This window comes from Aythya fuligula, chromosome 2 (assembly GCF_009819795.1).
Source record: "Aythya fuligula isolate bAytFul2 chromosome 2, bAytFul2.pri, whole genome shotgun sequence".
NCBI lineage: Eukaryota > Metazoa > Chordata > Aves > Anseriformes > Anatidae > Aythya > Aythya fuligula.
In genome coordinates, this window is record NC_045560.1 from 129,593,479 (window position 1) to 129,613,569 (window position 20,091).

The 20,091-nt window shown below is 38.0% G+C and overlaps 1 protein-coding gene across 1 annotated transcript in view; it reads left to right on the forward strand.

The window, feature by feature from the left end:
• Positions 1 to 20,091, forward strand: part of STMN2 (stathmin 2) — a 36,006-nt gene that overhangs the window by 6,855 nt on the left and 9,060 nt on the right. The window contains exons 2-3 of the mRNA XM_032183333.1: positions 15,568 to 15,663; positions 16,310 to 16,482. Of these exons, the coding sequence (XP_032039224.1) occupies positions 15,568 to 15,663; positions 16,310 to 16,482 (269 nt within the window). The remainder of the gene's footprint in view (positions 1 to 15,567; positions 15,664 to 16,309; positions 16,483 to 20,091) is intronic.

Below are 20,091 nucleotides of genomic sequence, written 5' to 3' on the forward strand. Positions count from 1 at the left end.
ACTCATCACCATCTCCTAGAGGAAATACAAGTAGGGGGAATGTTGAGACATAAACCTTCCCTCAGGCACTTCCCCTGCAGCTCCTGAAAAGACCTACTTCAGACTTCTCTTCTCTATCACCGCAGGAGGAAAAAGGTGGCAACGGGTCCACTCCTCTCCCTTGGCCAAACAGCTGGTGGTTGGTCTCCAAGTATGGCACTGGGATGTGGTGGCCCTAGTCCTTGTGTATCCACCCTCCCTAGAGAACACCAGAGCCACCAAGCTGCAGCCCCTTACTGCCATCCCATGGGAGCAGCTTCACACTGGAGAGAGAACAAGAGGGCAAACAAGCCAGGGCATGAGCCCCACCTAGTACCTGGGAAGCTCTAGCTTATAGAACCATCGATGAATTGTGCACGCTACATCCAGAGGATAAAAAATAGAAACAGTCATGGGAGCAGAAAACAAAACATGAGTTTCTTTGGGTGGTAATTAGGACCCTTCAGCTTGAACCCCCTAATTTTTCAATGAGATTGAACCCATCTCTGTCATTTCCCAATCCAATGTGCTCACCGTAGACAGTTGTATCAAAGAGCAGCAGTAACACAGCCAGCAATGTTTCTCCTCAGTAGCATTTTAAAAGAAAGCAGTGGTTGCCCGTGCTTTTATGATGACCCCTGTCCTATCCATATGGGCCACATTTTAAGAAAACAGCTATATGGTATATAATTTCCTAGAATAAAGCAAAAATTAAGGAAAAGTGTCCTGGAAATGGAATACTGGATCAGACAGACCTCAGTCTGTCCCCAAGCTGGCGCTTTTTGATATTTTTGACATTTTTATAGTCTCTTAGTGCTATTTATGCTTCAGAAAAAAGTCTGAGCTAGCCTTCAAGAAGATTTCTATTTTTGATTTCTCACCTCTGAACTTCCTTCCAAGCAGCTTGCCATCCAAAACACAGTTTCCCATCTGCTCCGTCCCCCCCACCTACTGATTTCCAGTCCCAATCCATCTCCTTGGTGCAGTTTTCCTTGTTTTCTTAACCCAATCTATTTATCCACTACAGAATGTCATCTTCATTCTTGGTCATTTTTAAATCATCCCATTCCTTAACCAACTTTACCCCCCCCTTTTTTTTTTTTATTTATCTGCTGTCTACAATTTCTTTCACCATCTAGATTCAACTCTCATCCCTTCACACAACCCTTAATAATCCTCCAATAATCTTCCCCAGTTCTGAGGGGCCAGAAAGGGAGGAATTGACACCATGGGATAGTTGTTTTCTTTTTCCTGTTTCCAGCACCCTTCTGCACAGCAAGCAGGATAAGCAGTGTTTGAAACACTGCTCTCAGCCCATGTGGAATCAGTCATGTACAGCACAAAGTGTCCTCAGAGAAATTGGCTGAAAAGCTTGGACATGTCTCTCCTCGCCATGGGTGAAGCCTGTAATCAGATATTTCAATGATATTCCATGGCCAGGCCTGGGCAGATTTTTCAATGGAGGAATGATTTCCTGGCACAGAGCTCTACAGCCCTTCAAACAAATGCAATAAGCATTTGTTCAGTTTATTATGTACAATCTCTGTGTTTTTTTTTTTTGTTTGTTTGTTTGTTTGTTTGTTTTTTGTTTTGTGTTTTTTTTTTTTTTCCCTAGTTTCATTAATTTCATTCACCTTCCCAGAAATGATGAAATGAATTTTGCTAAAAGTTTTCCCCAAACTCAGCAAGAGGTGGCCCTCCAGCCAACGAAATTATTGACCAAATTGTTGCAATTTATCAAAGAAATACTCAGTGGAAGGAGTTCTACACTTTCTAATGCAGTGGAGGAAAAAAAGATAGTGGCAGTAGATGGGAAATAGCAACTGTGGCGTATGGGCTGTACATCTGAATGGATAAGATGGGTGAAGGTCAGGAACATCGATTGTGCTAGAATTAGGTCTGATACCAATGTAAATCTACGGTAATAGACCCGTGTTGTTTTATGTATGATGAACCCATTTTTCCCCTTTTAAATCTCCAGAAGCAGCAGCTTAGGAAGGAAACATCTCCTTTATTATTTTGAAAAGTCATATAAGAGCCAGCTACGCTAATAAAGGAGAATTTGATTATACAGGAAAAGAGACTTTTTAATACAGGAAAAGGAATTTGATTATACAATAAAAGAGAAAAAGCAGGCCATTATAAGTTGACATTTGGATATCTCCAGCTCCTGCTACTTTTAGGATATATTGAAAAATGTGACAGCCTGTCCAGTTGTGGAAGCTTGATAAGGCTGATAAGGTTACAAAGGACAAGCAGAACAACGCAGAAGAGGCTCTCATTTGCTTTTAATGACAGGCTGTTGACACTGGGATATGCTGGTGCACAGTGTCCTGAAAATCTAGTTATTGGAAGCAAAAAATCTCCCTTACTGTAAATGAGCCAAGAACCCTTCCACCAGTGCCCCACAGAAATCAATAGAGCATCTTGGCAGGGATTGACTCCAGATGTGGTTAATTTAGCAGCCGAGAGGTGCCTCTGAATTCATCAACACTTCCGTGTAAGTGAGGACCAGTACTGCAGGAAAATAGAGACAGGCTAGCAGACAGACAGCTACAGAGAGGCTGACAGAACACATGAACTCCAGATACCTATATTTTCAGTAATATTTCATAAATTGAAAAAATCGCTAAACTTTAAAACAGTATAAAAGTGGGAAGGAGAACAGAGAGATACAAAAAACTGTGGTTGATCATGAAAGACTTAATTCAGAGCAGTCATATTATTAAAACCCATATAACTTATTGTAGCTTATAAATTTATGCATTTATTTTACCTCTTCAAAAATCAGTATGTTTCTATTATGTAAATCTGAGCAAAGCTACTTAAAACACAGGTGGCTTCAACTAACCGGTGTTTTTTGTTCTAGTTTTTTTATTGTGTTTATTTTAACAAAAATATCTCACCAACAATTGCTCTCTCTCAGGCAATTTAATAAATTCTGAATAATATACTAATTTAGTTGCACCATCAGCATGGTTTCAAAGCAGAGGCTGTCATTCCCTTTTTTTTTTCATTCATTTTACACATCCTCTGATTAAAGTACTCAAAAATATTTATAATCTATGCCTCGCTGATAAATTTTAGCGATACGATGCTGAGTGGTATCATTGTTTTCTTAATTTAGGCAATCAAATATTTGAATATATGCATAAAGACATGCCAGGATAAAATAGTAAAAGTGTAAATCAGTTCATTAGTAATAATAGCTGCATAGATAGTTTAGTCATGCAGAAAAAAAATTCTGAAAGCCACAGAATAGACATTCTACAAGTAGATCCAGAATTCCATCTTAGCCCCTCAGAAAGCATCTACTGGGTAAAACTTAAGTGTGTCAAAGTCAAAGAGAACTTTTCAATCAACTTGCAACAAGGCTGGAATTTCATCCACAAATAATCTAATGGCTAGTAAAATGTGGTATTAATCAGCTAAAGTTCAGGACTGACAGTAACTTCAAACTATTGTAATTAATTTTACTGAGAGTTAGGATGCATTCCTGACAGTAGAATGTTACAGAACATGGACCATATCTTCCAGAGAGGCTTATAAAGGACCACTTATAAATGGCTACAGCTCAGTGGTCACACTTTACTGTAGTATACATGCATAGCATATTTTGGTGTTTTTTTTTTTTGTTTTTTTTTTTTCTCAGACTGAGAGAAGATGTGACAAACTGGAAAATGCTTGTCACTTAACAGGAGTCAAGGTTACTGAAGATTTCATCCATTGCTTTGCAAGAGTCACTTCATTGTCGACACTGCCCAAATCAATTTTACTAATAAAGGCAAAGCATGTCCAATCAAATAAATCTCTTAGATTTATTACATGGACTGGATTTGGTATAACATTTTATAGTTAAAATAGGCACATTTATATTTGCATGCTCTATTTCCAATATGATGTAGTGATTTCACTCAATAACAAATCTTGCAGAGACCCTGTATTTCTTGTGTTGTGTAAGTTAAGATTCACTGATGCTCAGACTGCCGTTTTATATGCAGTAGTTCCAGGAATTAAATAATTCCTTAAACACCACAAGCTATACAAAATCCTCCCAGTGACACAAAGCCTTTTTTTTTTTTTAACATTACAATTATATCTTTATTTATTTGTTTGTTTGTTTTTCTTTTAAATGACCCCATCTCTTCTGTATGGTTTATTGATTGCAAACCTGAAAGGGTACTTGAATCACTGCATTTCAAAAAGAGGTAGGATGATTGGAGAAGTGACCTCTGGTGATGACTACACCTAAAGGCGAGTAGCTGAATGGGCTGGTGTCTCTTTTGTGCTACCATGGCAAGGTGGTCTTGCAACATGGCAAAAGGAAACCAGGAGGTTTTTTTGGCATGAAAGAAGGTAGGATGGAGGCCAGTGAGGAAATGTTTGGCTGGGGGAACAACGAAAGAATGAGCCTAAGGGCTTTGGTCCTGTAATGTACTGAGGATAAGCTCACCAAAAGCCTGCAGCTAATGTACAAGTCCTGAATGACAGAGATAGTGCAGAGGTTCAGTGAGATATGATGCATTTTTGTTGGGATAGAAAACATTAAAATATGTGAATACAAAAGAGGAGGGGAGCTGGGGCTGTAAGGTGCTTAGCAACCCTTACCTTCCACAATATCATGGGGTGTGAAGACTTACTGTGGGAACTGTGGGAACTGGACCATGGTTCTGGTTGGAGGGACATCCAGTGGTCATCTAGGCTGTCCTGCTGCTTGAAGCAGGGCCATCACCACTTTGTCCAGCCAATTTCTGAAAACTTCCATGGATGATCTCACAAATTCCCAAGCCACAATTTGTGGCTGCTGATCCTTCTTCTTACTTGGCATTACCTGGGGAACATGCAGGTGTGAATCTGTCATTTCACTGATCTTCCCCCTAGCTCTAAGTAGCTAGTATAGTCTATCTATATCCCTTAGGATATACTTTGCCCAGCTAAACAAAACCGGCCCCCTCCACCAGTCTTCACAGGCCACCTGCTCAGGTCCCTTACCTTCCTGGCAACCCTTCACTGGGCCCTTTCCTGTTTGTCCATGTTCCTCTTAAACTGGGGGTCATCTCATCTGATACCTTTCAAGGAGTGGTGGAAGAAATAGAAAAAAATCTCTTTCATGTGAGACTTTTAATACTGAAATAATTTCTCTGAATAAATAATAATAATAATATTAAAAAAAAAAAAAAAAAGTCACTCCCCCGGTATCCATTCATATATTGTGCTTAGGCTTCATCTTTCAACATTGACAGTTAGAGGTTTATATAGCCACACACTAAAACACCATCTGAAATCTCACTTGGGCATTTGTAGGATTTCTTAGGACTGTGTAGAAGACTAGCAGACAATTACCGATGCTCTTCAATGCTGTGAAAATAAATTTTCACTGTGAATATACTGATAGTTGAAATGTCTGTGAGCTGCCCCAATTTCTAGACTTGGGAATCTTCCAAAAGATACTTTTCTAGTCAATCTGCTTCCCACTCACTGTAAGATAATGCCAAATGAAAAGATGAGTTTTACAGAAACTGTTTTGTATCAACAAGGTTGATCAGGGAGTTGCTGTCATCTAACTTACTCTGCACAGTATTTTCAAAGACCTTTAAAACCTCAAGACATTATTTTTGGACCAAAACATTTCTCCAGAGATTAACATACCTTAGTTATGCTTCCTATATGGAGAGACTTTCTTAACTCAGGTTTTAAATTTGTCTAAACTCAGAAATTCATCTCTTTGGAATACCTGTAATGAAAATACAGTCCCTTGCTCCCATATATACCCAATCAAGGGAACTCTTACATTGTTATAAATACATTTAAAAGAAAAGGATTTAAGCCATATGACATAAAGCATCCATAAAACAGAGCATCAGGGTATCTGCAGCAGAGTTGTCATTATCACACCTGCATGGTTTTAAAGCAAAAATCTTCAGAATTACTTGTTTTTCACATATACAAACTCTAATGTTAAAGAACTTTATATAAAGACTTAAAACTCATTTGCTTAGAGCTCATTTTGTTCTGGTACTCAAATTTAAAATGTTATGTTAATTAACACAATTATAATATGTATGTCATTGTATTATTGCAAAGATAAGAGCCCTTCATTTTTACATAATCTACTTATAGATGCTGTATGTAATTGTGTACAGGAATAACTAATGCCTTTATTCACACAGATGAGACATCCTTATTTTAAAATGTACCACAACATTAAAATTCTATTCAAAATCCAGAAGAAAAATGGATTTTTCAGGCTGTCTCCTTTCATTGTCTTTTGCATTTTGATATTTAGCCGGTAGTCATGGCAGCTCATAAGAGTGATTGTGTAGCACAAAGATGCAGTTACATGTGTTTGGCTTTGGGTTAAGTAGATTAAACACATGCAGATTGCTCAAAATCAACCACTAAACTTATGTAAAAAAGCTTTATATAAATATGTGTAATGTACATGTATACTCATATTTGTAACCTAATAAATGCTCCTATTTGTTTCTTCCAGACTCTATAAAATAGGCTTTCTAGCCTATGGGACCACGTTTGTTTGAGGGGTACCTTATACATCCCTCACAGCAGCATACTGTTTCTAAAATGGATTCTTCCAGTAATTATAGTGTAAAAATAATTGCAATACGTTCTGCATTCACAGAAATGACTCAGCAAGCAAGGAATACATTTAATTACTGGAATATAAAGATCAAGAGTCCATCCTAACTGCAAATTATAATTGTATTTATCCCATATAATATAAACACTAATTTCTACTTATCTGACTTGCCTACAGTATTGTCTTTGCCTAAAACAAACAAATGCACCTTGCAATTTAATTTGCAAATCATTTTCCGGGCCTTAAGTTATCACTAATTAATATTTTCACTTTTTTTAGTTCTAAGAACAGTTTTTAAAACACTGGAAGACATCAAGGATGTCTTTGGAGTGGTACAAGACGTGTGTTAATGAGGATTGTGCTTAGAAACTCTGTATGAGTTATAAAAAAAAAAAAAATGTATCTGACTTACATTTCTGAAAAAAACGCATGTATAACAGATTCCAGATAAACAGCAAGGACCATACTCTTTGTTAATGGAAAATGGCACAGAGCAATGTGGCTCTGTTCACTTGATGGAGATATTCTACTTCACAACAGCTGAATTATGAAAACAGAAAAAGCTGGACTCCTTAGCCATTTTTCCTTAATTGTCTGCTTTGCAGAAGTATCTTGAGCCATCCCTTTGCTTGATGCTGTATCAATAGCTTTCTTCCAGAACCTGGGGGTAATTCTGCTAAAAGTTGCTCTACCCAGAAGCCCACTGTGACTCAGAACAATTTGATTGCAATATGAGTCCAGAGATGTGGAGAAAGGGGGGAATATGTCATAATGTAACTGAAATAATATCAGCACATGTCCAGAAAGAATCTACTGTGTCAAGATGACAGGAAGCAGTAGCAAAACATTTATTTCAGTTGTGAGATGAAAAATACGCCAGGATTCTGTCATGATTCTCTAGCTATAATATTCACAGCCAACACAGAATAAAATGTCAGCCAAAGTTAGTGGATGATGCAAGGCCAGGTGATGAAAGACCAGGAAGAGTTTGTTGAGCCTACATAGAGGGATCACAGTGATACAAAATCCAGTCAGTGGAAGTTGCTGTAGAGATCGTTATGAAAAACTGAATACGTGCAGCTGTTACAAACACACATACATGGCCGAGTCTGAGATTCAGAAAAAAATCTGGTGCTGGAATCCAGCTCTACTAACCCAGTCTTATTGCTAAAATAGAACCTGCAGCACACTTCATACCTTGGGAGACGTTGTTTGATCATAGCAGGCTGATCATAACTAACTGGTTACAGCTCTGTTTCATCATTTTTGATTTACATCCTCACTCGAGAGGCTGTTTCACCAGCTGGCACCGGTACTGCTTGCACCATTCTCAGAGAGACAACCTGGGCCAAGAGAGGTGTCACTCACCCAGAAATCAGACATGGGTTCTCCATGAAGCTTTCCTACAGACTAAGTCTGTGACCTGAGGCAATTTTTGTCACCTCTGGGTCATTTCATCCCTGGTGTTCTCTGCCTGGCTTTCTCACTTGCACTGTAAGGTCTTTGGCACCGGGTGTTCACATCTGACGTGTTCGTACAGAAAGTAGCGCAGATCCCAGCTGGACTCCAGCATGCTCCTGCAATACAATAATGAGATGACCTTAAGAGCGTGCTGGGAGACAGCAGTCATCTCCAATAGTCTGATCCCTGACCACCGGGTGCTCCAGGGGAAAGTAATGTGTTCAAAAGGACTCAAAATTGTACATCCCACCCAGTACCTGGGTCACCAGCAAGCAGCATAACTGCTGTTATGGTGACTGGTACCTGCATGCTAGGCCTGTCAGGAAAAATAGGCTGGCTGCAGGTTCTGGGACTTGTGTCCTTCCAAGCTCTAACTCTGTCCACCCCACACCTCACTTGTTTGTTATCTAGTAGAAAGTCCCATCTCCTTTCCAAGTGGTTATCATTTTTACCTTGTGCTGTGGCCACCATTTGGACCCAGGAGTGAGTCAAGCACCACAGCTTTTCACCCACGAAGCAGCACAGTTTGAGGGAAATCACTTCTGAGGGAAGGATCATAAATGTGGCGGGGTCTCCTGCTACAGGGAACTCCTGAGGCAACTCTGCTAAGCTGTTATGGCAGGTTAGTACAGGTGGCAGGCTCAGTCTCAGAAATGTTGAGACAAGATAACCTGTGTACAACAGCACTGAGATAGGTATGTTGAGGCCTTCTGCTTCTCTGGCTTTTATCCTTGAACATTAGCATTCCTTAAACCATGGCTTTTAGCCTATGTGGAGACTGAGATTCTGGTTCAGTGCTACTTAGCAGGGATGATCTTCAAAGCTGTCAGTAGAAAGTTTGGGGTGAAATATCTGACTTTTTAAACCACTTTATATGTAATCTGTCAGAGAAGTGAAGGAATCTAATGTCTCTAATGTGCTGGCAAAAGTGTGTGACAACACTTCAGGCATACAAGGTGAAGGAAATACTTTAAACAGTGAGCATTAAATCATGCAAAGCAAATCCATGCATTCAAAAATTCCAGGGCTTAAGGTTTTGATCCTTAAATCATTCGTGTAAGTCTCTGAGTGAGAAGTTGGTCAATAGGGATTTTCCTTGAGAACAGGAATATTAATGATAGGATCAGACTCAGGCTGATACCTGTACTACTGTAGTACTGCTCTTACCAGTAGCCTTGAATGGAAAGTAAAATTGAAGACTTTTCTGTAAGACATGAGATAGCAAAAATTTCTACAGTACCATCAGATATGTGGAATTTATTTATTTATTTTTATTTGCATCCTGGGAGAAGTTCTCTGCAGTGCAGTCAGGGTTCAGTAAGTGGATTTTCTTATAGTCTCACCAGTGAAAATTACATATATTGAAATAATACAAAATAGTTACTTCACTTCTTAACATTCTGACATCAGAAAATAAAGTGAACAGACATTTGAATCCAATCACACTCATTAAGTAAAAAACATAGATATGGCATCTGGAGTAGTCCATTTCAATCTGAAAATGTATAGTCATGATTGGCAATTAAGTTGTAAATTTAGGGGCAGTTTTCAACTTGACTTGTGCCACCCTGCAATCTGCATGTTGACAAGACACCTGTGTTTGCATCTATGCACCAGCATGTTCAAGAAAATCAGTATTGGGCTTTGCATAAGCAAACAGTTGCTTGTGTATTCCTTTGTGTGGGTTTTCCAGTCAGATACTGTGCTGTCACCTGAGCTGTGCTGTAGAAAGGGCATATAAATGCTTGCATTTGATGGTTGCATTCATGGTAAATTTGACACAATCATAATAAGCAGCTGAAGGGTCAGATCTGTCACTTGCATCATTTTTTGTCTTTTGAAGAACTCATGATACAACATTTTCAGTCATCGCAATGTAGATTAGATCTGTCCAAGTTCTTTCTTTCTGGACTTATGGTAGGAAAAATTAAAGTTAGTGTTCACAGAGGAATCTCAGTAATTCACAACTTGTTTTCCTTGTTCTGTTTCTTGTTTCCTTTTCATAGTACCCACTTCCTCTGTGGTATACATGTAGATACTGACATATCACAAAATTCAGGGGCAGGGGGCATGACCAAAACTTTATACTTGTCTCAATATTAAGCTGCTTCACAGTACATGAAGAATGTAACTTTAAAGACTAGTTACAAAAGAATAGACACATTTATGATCAGAAGTGATAATAACATCAATTAAATGTGTTTTTTGTGTGTGTGTGTGTTTTTTGTTTGCTTGTTTTTAATCAATAGAGATTAATCAAAATTATAGCCTAAAAGACTAAGAAAACAACAAAGAGTGAATGAAATGCAGGCCAGATATACAAGGTTGTCTTGGCTTACTTCTGTTAAATATCAGTTACAGTTATGATCATACAACACTGTCTTATTTAACAGAAAATAACATAGTACATTAATAAAGTGGATTACCAACATAAAGTAAAATTACTGGCCAACAGTGTGCCTTCTGGCGTTAATGAATTAAAGTGTTGCTTTGACAAACCAAAAACTCTATCACCTCAAAGGGAGCATTAACAAAGTAAAATTTGTAGCAAACTGCTGTGTCAGTAACACCCTTAAGAAATCAGCACAGAAGATGGTTGTGGTAGGTCTTCTGTACCTTGCATTCCATGCTTCATCAAATCATGTTTCTTACTCTTACAGTCTCTTCCAAATCAAAAAGACAAAGAAGGACTTCAGTGACTGTAATTCATCACAGCAAGCTGACTGTCTCCCAGGCAAGGGAACAGGGCTGAGTCATGTTCTGGCTTGCACATTTTGACTATGGGCATTGTGCCAGTTCCTGCTTCCTTCCAGGTGTGCAGAACCTCAGGAATTAGTTGGCTGGTGGTACTTCAAGTTTCAAAAAGCTATAACATTTTCTTATATACAGACTGGATTCAGTAAAGTAAAATGAATCAACAGATTTGCATTCATCAGATGTTAATTATAAGTAACATTTACACTATCTCTCTGCTTTCATGTGTTAAAAATAGTCTTGATTATGAATAATGGACTCTGCTGTGACACAGCAATCTGTCCTAACTGTGCTTTGCCAAGGAACAAAATGTGACAAAAATTGCCCATGGCCCATCAGTCAGGACAGATTTTCATGTTACAGTGTAAACTGTAAAAAATTCCTTATAGCTATTTGATAACAGATAAGAGCAGACAAGGTAGTTTCACCAGCATTTTCCCTGCTTCTCTCACCAGCAGGTAACTGGTTGCTGACTTTCAATGGCAGCCATAGCACTCTCCCCTGTTAGCTTCAACAAATGGGCAAGTGAGCTGAAGGACTGGTAGTGGACAAATTTTCTGCCATTAGTGAAGGACTATGGAATGCATCTGAGTAAATGCATTGTTTGAGATCTGGAGAGCAATTTTGAAGTGAATCATCAAATATCCCAGCTGACCATGCTTTGGTCTATACTGCAGAGCAATCTCAAAGCCCACAGACTAGTTTAGTTGAGAGGTGAAGAAAACTAGAAGGTATCCTTTAGTAGTACTACTATGCTCCAGGAGCTAATGGTTGGTCAGAACATGGGATATATTCTAAAGAAAATACACACAGCATGGGGATGGTGTACTTAGAAGTATGTCCTTTCACAGATCCTATCCTGCCATATGCTTTGCTACTTGCTCATGTAGATGTAGTAGTACTTGAAAGCCACTGAGAGATCTAACTTGGATTGCAAGTAGAGAGCCCATCAAAAAAAAGAAAAAAAAAAAAAAAAAAAAAAAAGAGCAAAAAAAGCAAAAAAATTTTCTAAAACCAGCTGTTATATATTATGCCAGAAGTTTCAGGAGGTGGTGATATTAGCTTAAAATTGTGATATTAAGATGCACTGGGGATTCATTCAGGGGAAAAAAACATGCAATCTTGAGTTTCAAGCCAATCTGAGATTCTTCTTCTCTGAAGTTGTCAAAGGTTTTATGGGTATTTGATAATATTTTATTTCCAAGCCTTTTCAGCAGCTATGGATGTGAGGAATTCACTTCTTAAAATAATAATAATAATAATAATAATAATAATAATCTGAAATAATACACAACTTAGAATTTAAGAAGATCTGTAAATAATAGGATATTCATTGCAAAACCACAAGAATTGCTAATACCAAAATACCTTCTGATTTTTAGCAAAAAATAGTGTTCTGGGATCTTGCCCAACTTTAAAGCATTTAATGCATCTAAACATTTAAATCTTGCTGCCTGTAACTGAGAAGATGATGTTGCTGTCTTTTGTCAACATTGTTCTTCCCTAGTAATTTCCCTATCAAAGCTTTTGTATTATTACGATTACCATCATTTACTTTCCTTCATTTAACTTGCACAGTTAATGCTATGATATGTACCCTACATGACTGCACAAGGAGCTATATAATTAGCAAGCCAGTTGAAACACATTTGGAAAATGAGTTAGGAAAAGTTTATTTGAAAAATAAATTTTGTTGCAATCACTGATTCTCTTTAGGGGTTTTTAAATGCTCCACTATAAAATGGAGCATTTTTGTGCCTACTTCATTTAACACAATAAATCCTGTGCAGATTACATAAATGTTGTGATGTTGGCTTTTTGATTTTTTAACATTAAAAAAAAAAAAAGGGTTTCTTTTAGGGAAAACATGTTTTTATGGCTAAAACACTAGCTTTACAGGGTTTGGGAAACCAGGGTTGTATCCCTGTTCAGCCACGAACTCCCTGTGGGACACTGGCCAATCACTCTAGTTAGATCACCATCTACAGGCACCTACGTAGTTGTCAATGGGCTAATAATACAGCTTTTTCTTTAATGCATGGCATTTTAAGGAAAGGACAGCTGAGTAATGCATGGCTCCTGATATTTAAAGCTGCTAAGTAAAGCTGTTTTTGTCTGGTCATGGGGGAGTAATTTTCACACCGCTGATGCTGGACACCTGAAGAGGTGTGTAGGTCTTCAATTCCTTCGAGGCCCTCAGACCTCAATTCTCCAACAGGCAACACTACATGTCAGCACTGACAGTACAGGACAGGAGTGCAGTATATTACACACTCTCCCAGTAGCTGCCTGAGACAGAACAGGTCTCCTTTTCCATGCTTTCCCCATGTAACTCGTGTGTTGCTTGGTTTCCAGGGTTGCAGCAGCCTCCAGAACTTGCTGTGAGTGTTCAAGCCAGGTTCTAAGTGTGGCTGAAGGACTTTCTAGGACAAATAGAGACTGAATCAATACAATGAGGAAAAGAAATTTAATGTTTGCAAAGCGTGGAAAATCATCCTAATTCTGTCAGTAGCCAGAATGAAATAAGACAGTCATTTCACCAGTGTGCTTTCAGTGCAGCTATTATGTTGAAAGGAAGGAGAGCTGAGCATTTTCTTATCTTTCTCCAGCCATGTTTTGCAGATGATAAGCTGGCAGAACAGACATCATTTTCTGATCATTTTAAATGCTGCTAGAAAACAACACATCTTCAATGTTAAACAAAGATAAAAAATAATGACAAGGACCCCCAAAAGACAAGGTTCCTAGGACACCTCTTTCCATGCCTCTATCTATAAAGATGTTTCAAGCTATGTGTTGTAGCAGTGATTCATCATACGTTTTACAAGAATGTTTAGCTGTCAGCTTGTGCCATCAATGGCCACGTCTTTGATAGGCAACTTCAAGTCTGTTTTCTGTATGTTTACTAGCCCTTTATGCTGGGCCTCCTGTGCTCCCACTCCACAAACTCTCTGCTGAAAAGGATGCAGTTTTGGTGGTGTGAGCAGCTGGCTAGACAAGCCCTCCTCCAAGGACAGTCTGGACGACCACACCTGTGTGCTTAGAATTACATATGCAGTTAAATGTTTTGTTGAATTAAGGCTTAAATGGTTAAGCATTTCATTATGTTTGACTACCAACAGATATCAGTTTGATGTCTTTGACTCTTCAGAGGATTTTTGAGTTATATCTTGCAATTTAGTACTTATGTTTCAAAAACAAACAGACAATAAAAAAAAAAAAAAAAAAAAAAAAAAAAAAAAAAAAAAAGTCCAAGCTTCCTTGGCAACCTTAGTTCAGAGAAAGCAAAGCCTTCAGTATACTCTTGGTCTGAGGTGCTGTCTTTCTCTTGTGGTATCTATAAAGCTGTATGTCCTTTGGATGGGTTATTTAGTGTCCATGATTGCCCATGTGAAGCTACATTAGCTACATTAATCATGCTCTGGCAGTTAGAAATCCATTTGTAAACTGATGTATCATTCAAATATCACCATTCTGAGCAGTACCCTAGGGTTCTTGAGCCCTCATTAACCTCAAGGGGCCTTTCTGAGGAAAATAAATAAACAAATAAATAAATAAATAAAAGACTCTAAAGCAGCCACAAGAAAGACTGAATGACAATTTCATATGTATCCACTATTTGAAGATCAAAGGGCTCTCTGATTTTCCTTTTGTAACAAGGATTAATTTGGTCTATTCTGTTAAGTACAATACTTTCAGCCCAAGTTATATTTTAAGCCATATTTTCACATGCTGGCAGAAAACATGTGTCTGCCTCTGTAGATATAATTTTGATAGCAGCAGCAATATGTGTGTGTCAAGGTCAGTTTTGAAGCAGCCCCCAACATATATACTTTATGCTGTGTGTGCAATGGCTTGCGTGTTGACTAAGGAGGACTTGGGAGAGCTGGCTTTAGTCTGGGCTCTGTCATTGACCTGCCAAGCAACCAGATACAAGACTATTTTCCAATTAATAAGCTGAAATGTTAGGAAGGGCAAATGTAATGGCTAGGTATTGATATCACCATTTCTAGAAAAACTCATCCTCAGTATATCACTGGGGCCTATAGTAATTACTGGGCTACAAACTAACAGTAAAGGTAAAATACAAGCATCTTTATTGCATCAGCTGATATGCACTATACCTGAGTATGGAAGCAAAGTATTTTGGCCAGCAAGTGCGGAAGGAAAAGCTTCTTTGTCTCAAGGCCTTACACATATTAAGGATATTATCCTAAGGATTTTATAAATGTATCCTCATTTCTGGATTTAATTTTAATTATCTGGATGACATTTTCATTTGTAACAGATAATGTCTTTAGCATCTGCCTATGGCAATACATGGGCAGTGTTTCAGAGCTGTTCTCAATTGCATTTGGATACATCATAGAATTTTATAAGAGCTTCATTTCTCTCCACCTGCCAGGAGATAGTGGGGTCATGGCACTCTTCCAATACTAAATACATTGCCTAGTAGCTAGACTCACCTTCTATAAACCAAAGATAACTGTATTCATTTTAGCCGAGGCTGAGGTCATGCAGGAGATCAGAAGCAGTCTCTGCAGTACTGAGCATCTCATATTTGATGTGGTAAAGTCTCCATGTCCAGAAGAAATAGCTGAAAATAAATATTTTAGATAAATCTGCCAGGTGCATGATCAATCAGATTTGCTGGTCACTATTCTGTCATCCCAGGTAGAGGGTCACTAAGGAGAAGTTGGGGAAATTAATTATTCTAATAAGGTCTCTCCTTTCAGCTTACAAGGAAAAGATGAAGGAGCTGTCCATGCTCTCTCTGATCTGCTCCTGTTTTTATCCTGAACCTCGCAACATGAACATCTATAAATATGATGGTGAGTAACTTTCATTGGAAATCATCCTGCAGGTCAGATAATGTGCTAATGCTAGGAAATGACTCAGATAACCATCCTGGTACCTAATGTTAGGCAGTCGATACTTTACTGATTTAACAATTCATTTGCTGGTCTTGGCTGTTGTCTACTATTGATTGTATATTACCTGCGATGCTCGATATTGGTCCTAATAGCAACTAACTAAACTTTTAAAGCCCTTTCACGGTGAACTGTATTTTTTCCCAGTACCCTGAGAAATACTTACTATTTGAGAATTACAGATCTTCACAGCTGACATAATTTCCAAGGAAATGAAGAAAAGATGAAAGCATGCTTAAAAAATTAATCAGCTTGGGCACTGCTCGCATGGGGCGTGAAATGACACAGAACGCCAATAAGCTTCCAAAACTGCTGTAAATTTTTATTTTTATAAGATTAGGGTATAATTAAACTATTGTAGATAAAATGGGATGTGCTTCTGAGAACAGTTTTTAGCCCATAATCTGCTATTTCATTTTAAATGTCCAATGCAAAGATGCTAAATCTTTTGTCTGTACTTCTGATCCTACATTAATGTCAGTGCTGCTTCTCTCCTTGATACCACCAAAGTATTGAAAGACTTAACATTTCTCACTTTATCGTGCAGACATGGAAGTTAAACAGATCAACAAACGTGCCTCAGGCCAGGCTTTTGAACTGATCCTAAAGCCACCATCCCCGGTCTCAGAAGCACCACGAACTTTAGCTTCTCCAAAGAAGAAAGAACTCTCTCTTGAGGAGATCCAGAAGAAGCTGGAGGCTGCAGAGGAGAGGAGAAAGGTATTTTGCCTTAATAAAATACTAGTAATTACACCAGACATTATACAGGATAACAGCCATGTTCCCTATCCATTGCCATCATTGTTTTGCATTACCATCACTGACCCACAGTATGTTTGCATGGACAAAATCTATTAATGTTTTTAAAGGAAAAAAATTAGTTTATTTTCTTTCAGCAGCTTGCAGACAAACCTGACTGATTTGGATGCTTGGGAAACACATGTCATTAAAATACTGATAGCTTTGGACAAGAAACCTGAGATGCAGATAGCACATGGGACAGCCTCAACAGCAAAAAGCTCTCTGCTCTCCTTTTGCTTCTGTCAGACCAGATCAGGGGTCCCTGGGAGAGTCAGTGGATCCGTTACAGTGGTGTGTGGTGAAAAGTGAATCCCCTGAAGTTAGTAAATCTGGTTTGCTGACATTTGCTTAAAACCTGGCCCTTATTTTTGACTTGCAATGAAACCAGACTATTCTGAATCTCACTAATTTGAACAATTCAGTCATTCGAATGTTGCACATTAACACTATTGCTTCTGTCTTTACTTGTGTCAAAGCAGAAGGACATGTCTAAATGTGAAAGGCATACACATAAGCAGTAGCACCTGCCCAGAAGTATGAGTTTTCACACACCCAAATGATGACATGCTTCAAAGACTCAATCTGTGAAGTACCTCTGTACTGAGTACAAATGCTCAAGTAAAGATTTGGACACAGAATGAAATGGCAGCAATTAAGAAGCCTGATATTATGCATATACTTAGTAGGAAATATAGATTGAATGTCCCAGACATTTCATTTCATTGATTTCATTACTGTTCATTTCTTCCTAAAAGAGAGCTCATTATGCCATAAACTAGTAATCAGTGATGGCAGTACAGACACCTGCAGTTTCTTCCCCTTAATACTATATTCATTCTGAATGAACATATAACTAACTGAGTTATTTTAATAGATTAAATCTTCCATATTGGCAATGCAGCAGAAATTGCAAGGAAAAGAACCAAGCCTCATTACAAGTCCTTGGTGCTCACACATCCCAAGTATCACCTGCAGTTTTGGTCTAAAAAAAAAGTGTATAGTGCAGAGAAAGGTAAAAAGCAACCAGAGTATAAGAAGATAAATTAAACAGTCCACTTCTCAGCTTGGAGACAGACAACAGATGGAAGATAAAATTCTATAAAGTCATGAATAGTAATGAGAAGATGAATAGGAACAATTATGTTCTGTTTCATGCAATCCAAAGTGGAAGAAACACTCAATGAAACTAGATAACAATTTCAAAACAGAGAGAGAGAATTACCTTTGCATGTATCGCTTAATCAAGTTTTTGTGTTTGTTAACACAGGTTATTTAGATGTTATTAAAATATTAATTATTTCAAAAAGCAAATTAAAAAAAATGGTAGAGCGGTACCTTGCAGAACATGATTATATGGATGCAACATCTGGCTCAGAAAATACCTAACCTGATGGAAACTAGGAAGACAGATGTATGTAGGAAAGAATTAGGCAGATTTGCCTAGCTTTGTATACACTACCCCTAAGAATCTTCCTTCCACTCTCTGCTGCTAGACAAATCAGGCAGACATTTTCTGAGATCCAACATGGCAGTTGTTATCATACTTTTCTGTCTATGTATGGCAGCTATCTGGCATAACCGTTCCAGATCCTGTCCTTCCAGCACAGTTCTAATTAAAATCAAGTATAACTAATTGATGAGAATAGCCTTTTTTGAAACACTACTAACTGATTTCACACTTTTTAGGAATTACGCCCTGCTCTGTCAATTAGGCAGTGTTTTCTTTAATAAATTTTAAAAGTCGTGAGAATATCTACAGCAATACATGCAATCCAGCAGCCTCCTGCGTATGCTTTTTCATGTTCATTGTTCATGCTTATTTCCTTATATGTTTTTATAGGGCTCCTTCCTTTTCTCCTCCTTTTTCCTACCTCAATTGACAGTCACTGTGACCTCATACTCTCAGACCAAATTGAGATTTTCACCTGAGATATTTTTCCTTTTTACATCATACAGCAAGACCATTTGAGCTAGTGACAGACTTGTCCTTTCTGTTTATAGAACCCTCTTTGTTGTGTGTCATTATTATCCCATTACTTCTTTGGCATGTGTGCACTATATTTTCCCATCTTGGTAGATAATCAGAAAGATCTCGTCATCATTTCCTCTTAAGAAATTAGTGCACAGTGACGTTGGAAGCAGCAGAATTTAATTTCTTAAGGAACTTTTGGCATTTATCAAATTTTACCTATTGGTTTTGAATATTCAGCCACAATTGCACTGGATGTACAGACTTCAAAAGCTGTATGTTGAATCATATATCTTTATTGCCTATATTCAACTTGCATGAAAATGAAACTCTAAAGGGAGGTACATTTTTAGTAGACTTTGGAATGAGGGAGAGAAACCATATGCAATGAAAACCTCTTAATGGCTTTGTATTGGGATGAAATTAAATCATGTCAGTCCTTAGTAGTTAGCACCACAACGAATGCTAGAGAACAATCATCTTTTTTAGCTTTCATGCTGCTGATTGTAGAGTTAAAGCTATATGAGTTGTTAACACTGTTAATATAAAATCATATAATCAAAGAGTCATAGAATCATCTAGACTGGAAAAGACCATAAAGATCATCATCTAACCATCAATCTGACCTACTGAGTCCCATCATTAAACCATGTCCCTCAGTGCCACATCCACACATCTCTTACTTACTTCCAGGGATGGGGACTCCGCCACTTCTCTGGGCAGCATGTTTCAATGCTTGAGCACCCTTTCCATGAAAAAATTCTTCCTATCTTCCTATTCTTCCTATCTAAATCTATCTGATCTTCCTATCTAAATGGCACGACTTGAGGCTGTTGCATCATATCCTATTACTTACACCTGAGAAAAGAAACCAACACCCTCCTGGCTGCAGCCTCACTTTGGGTAGTTGTAGGCAGTGATGAGGAATATGATGTAACAACAAAGAGATGGAGGAAGCCAGTGCTATGAGTAATGTCTAACTTGGGCTCATTCCCTTGCTTTATATGGAAGGAAAAATCCCAGTTCCAGCCCTGAAAACATCACTTCTTCAACATATGACTTCCTTCTGATTAATAACTGGGCATTTATATGCTGGCAATTGCATGGCAGTTGGAGCTTTTAATCCTGCCCTGTAGTATCTCTTAAGTACACAATATACTGAAGAATACCAAAGTTTTCTCAGCTTCTGCAGAACAATTTAATTTAAAATAAAGCCATAGAGTGAATAAATGTATTAGGAAAGTGGAACTCTCATGACTGGTAGTGTGTCTCACACACTCTAATAACCAAGATTGTCAGGGAAATGCACTCAAGCTGAGTTTCCCAGTTTAAAATTTTTCTGAGGCCATTCCTTGCTTTAAGAGTAATCCTTTATCTCTGCATAAATGATTTCAATATTTGGAGCTATACAACAAAGAAAAATAGATAAATGAGAGAAAACAAGAGCACCTGTTATTCAGGTAAGTGGAATTTTCTTCCTGTGAGTAATAATAATAATAATAATAATAATAATTGGGGAGGACTTGGTAGTGTTAGGTCAGAGGTTGGACTAGGTGATC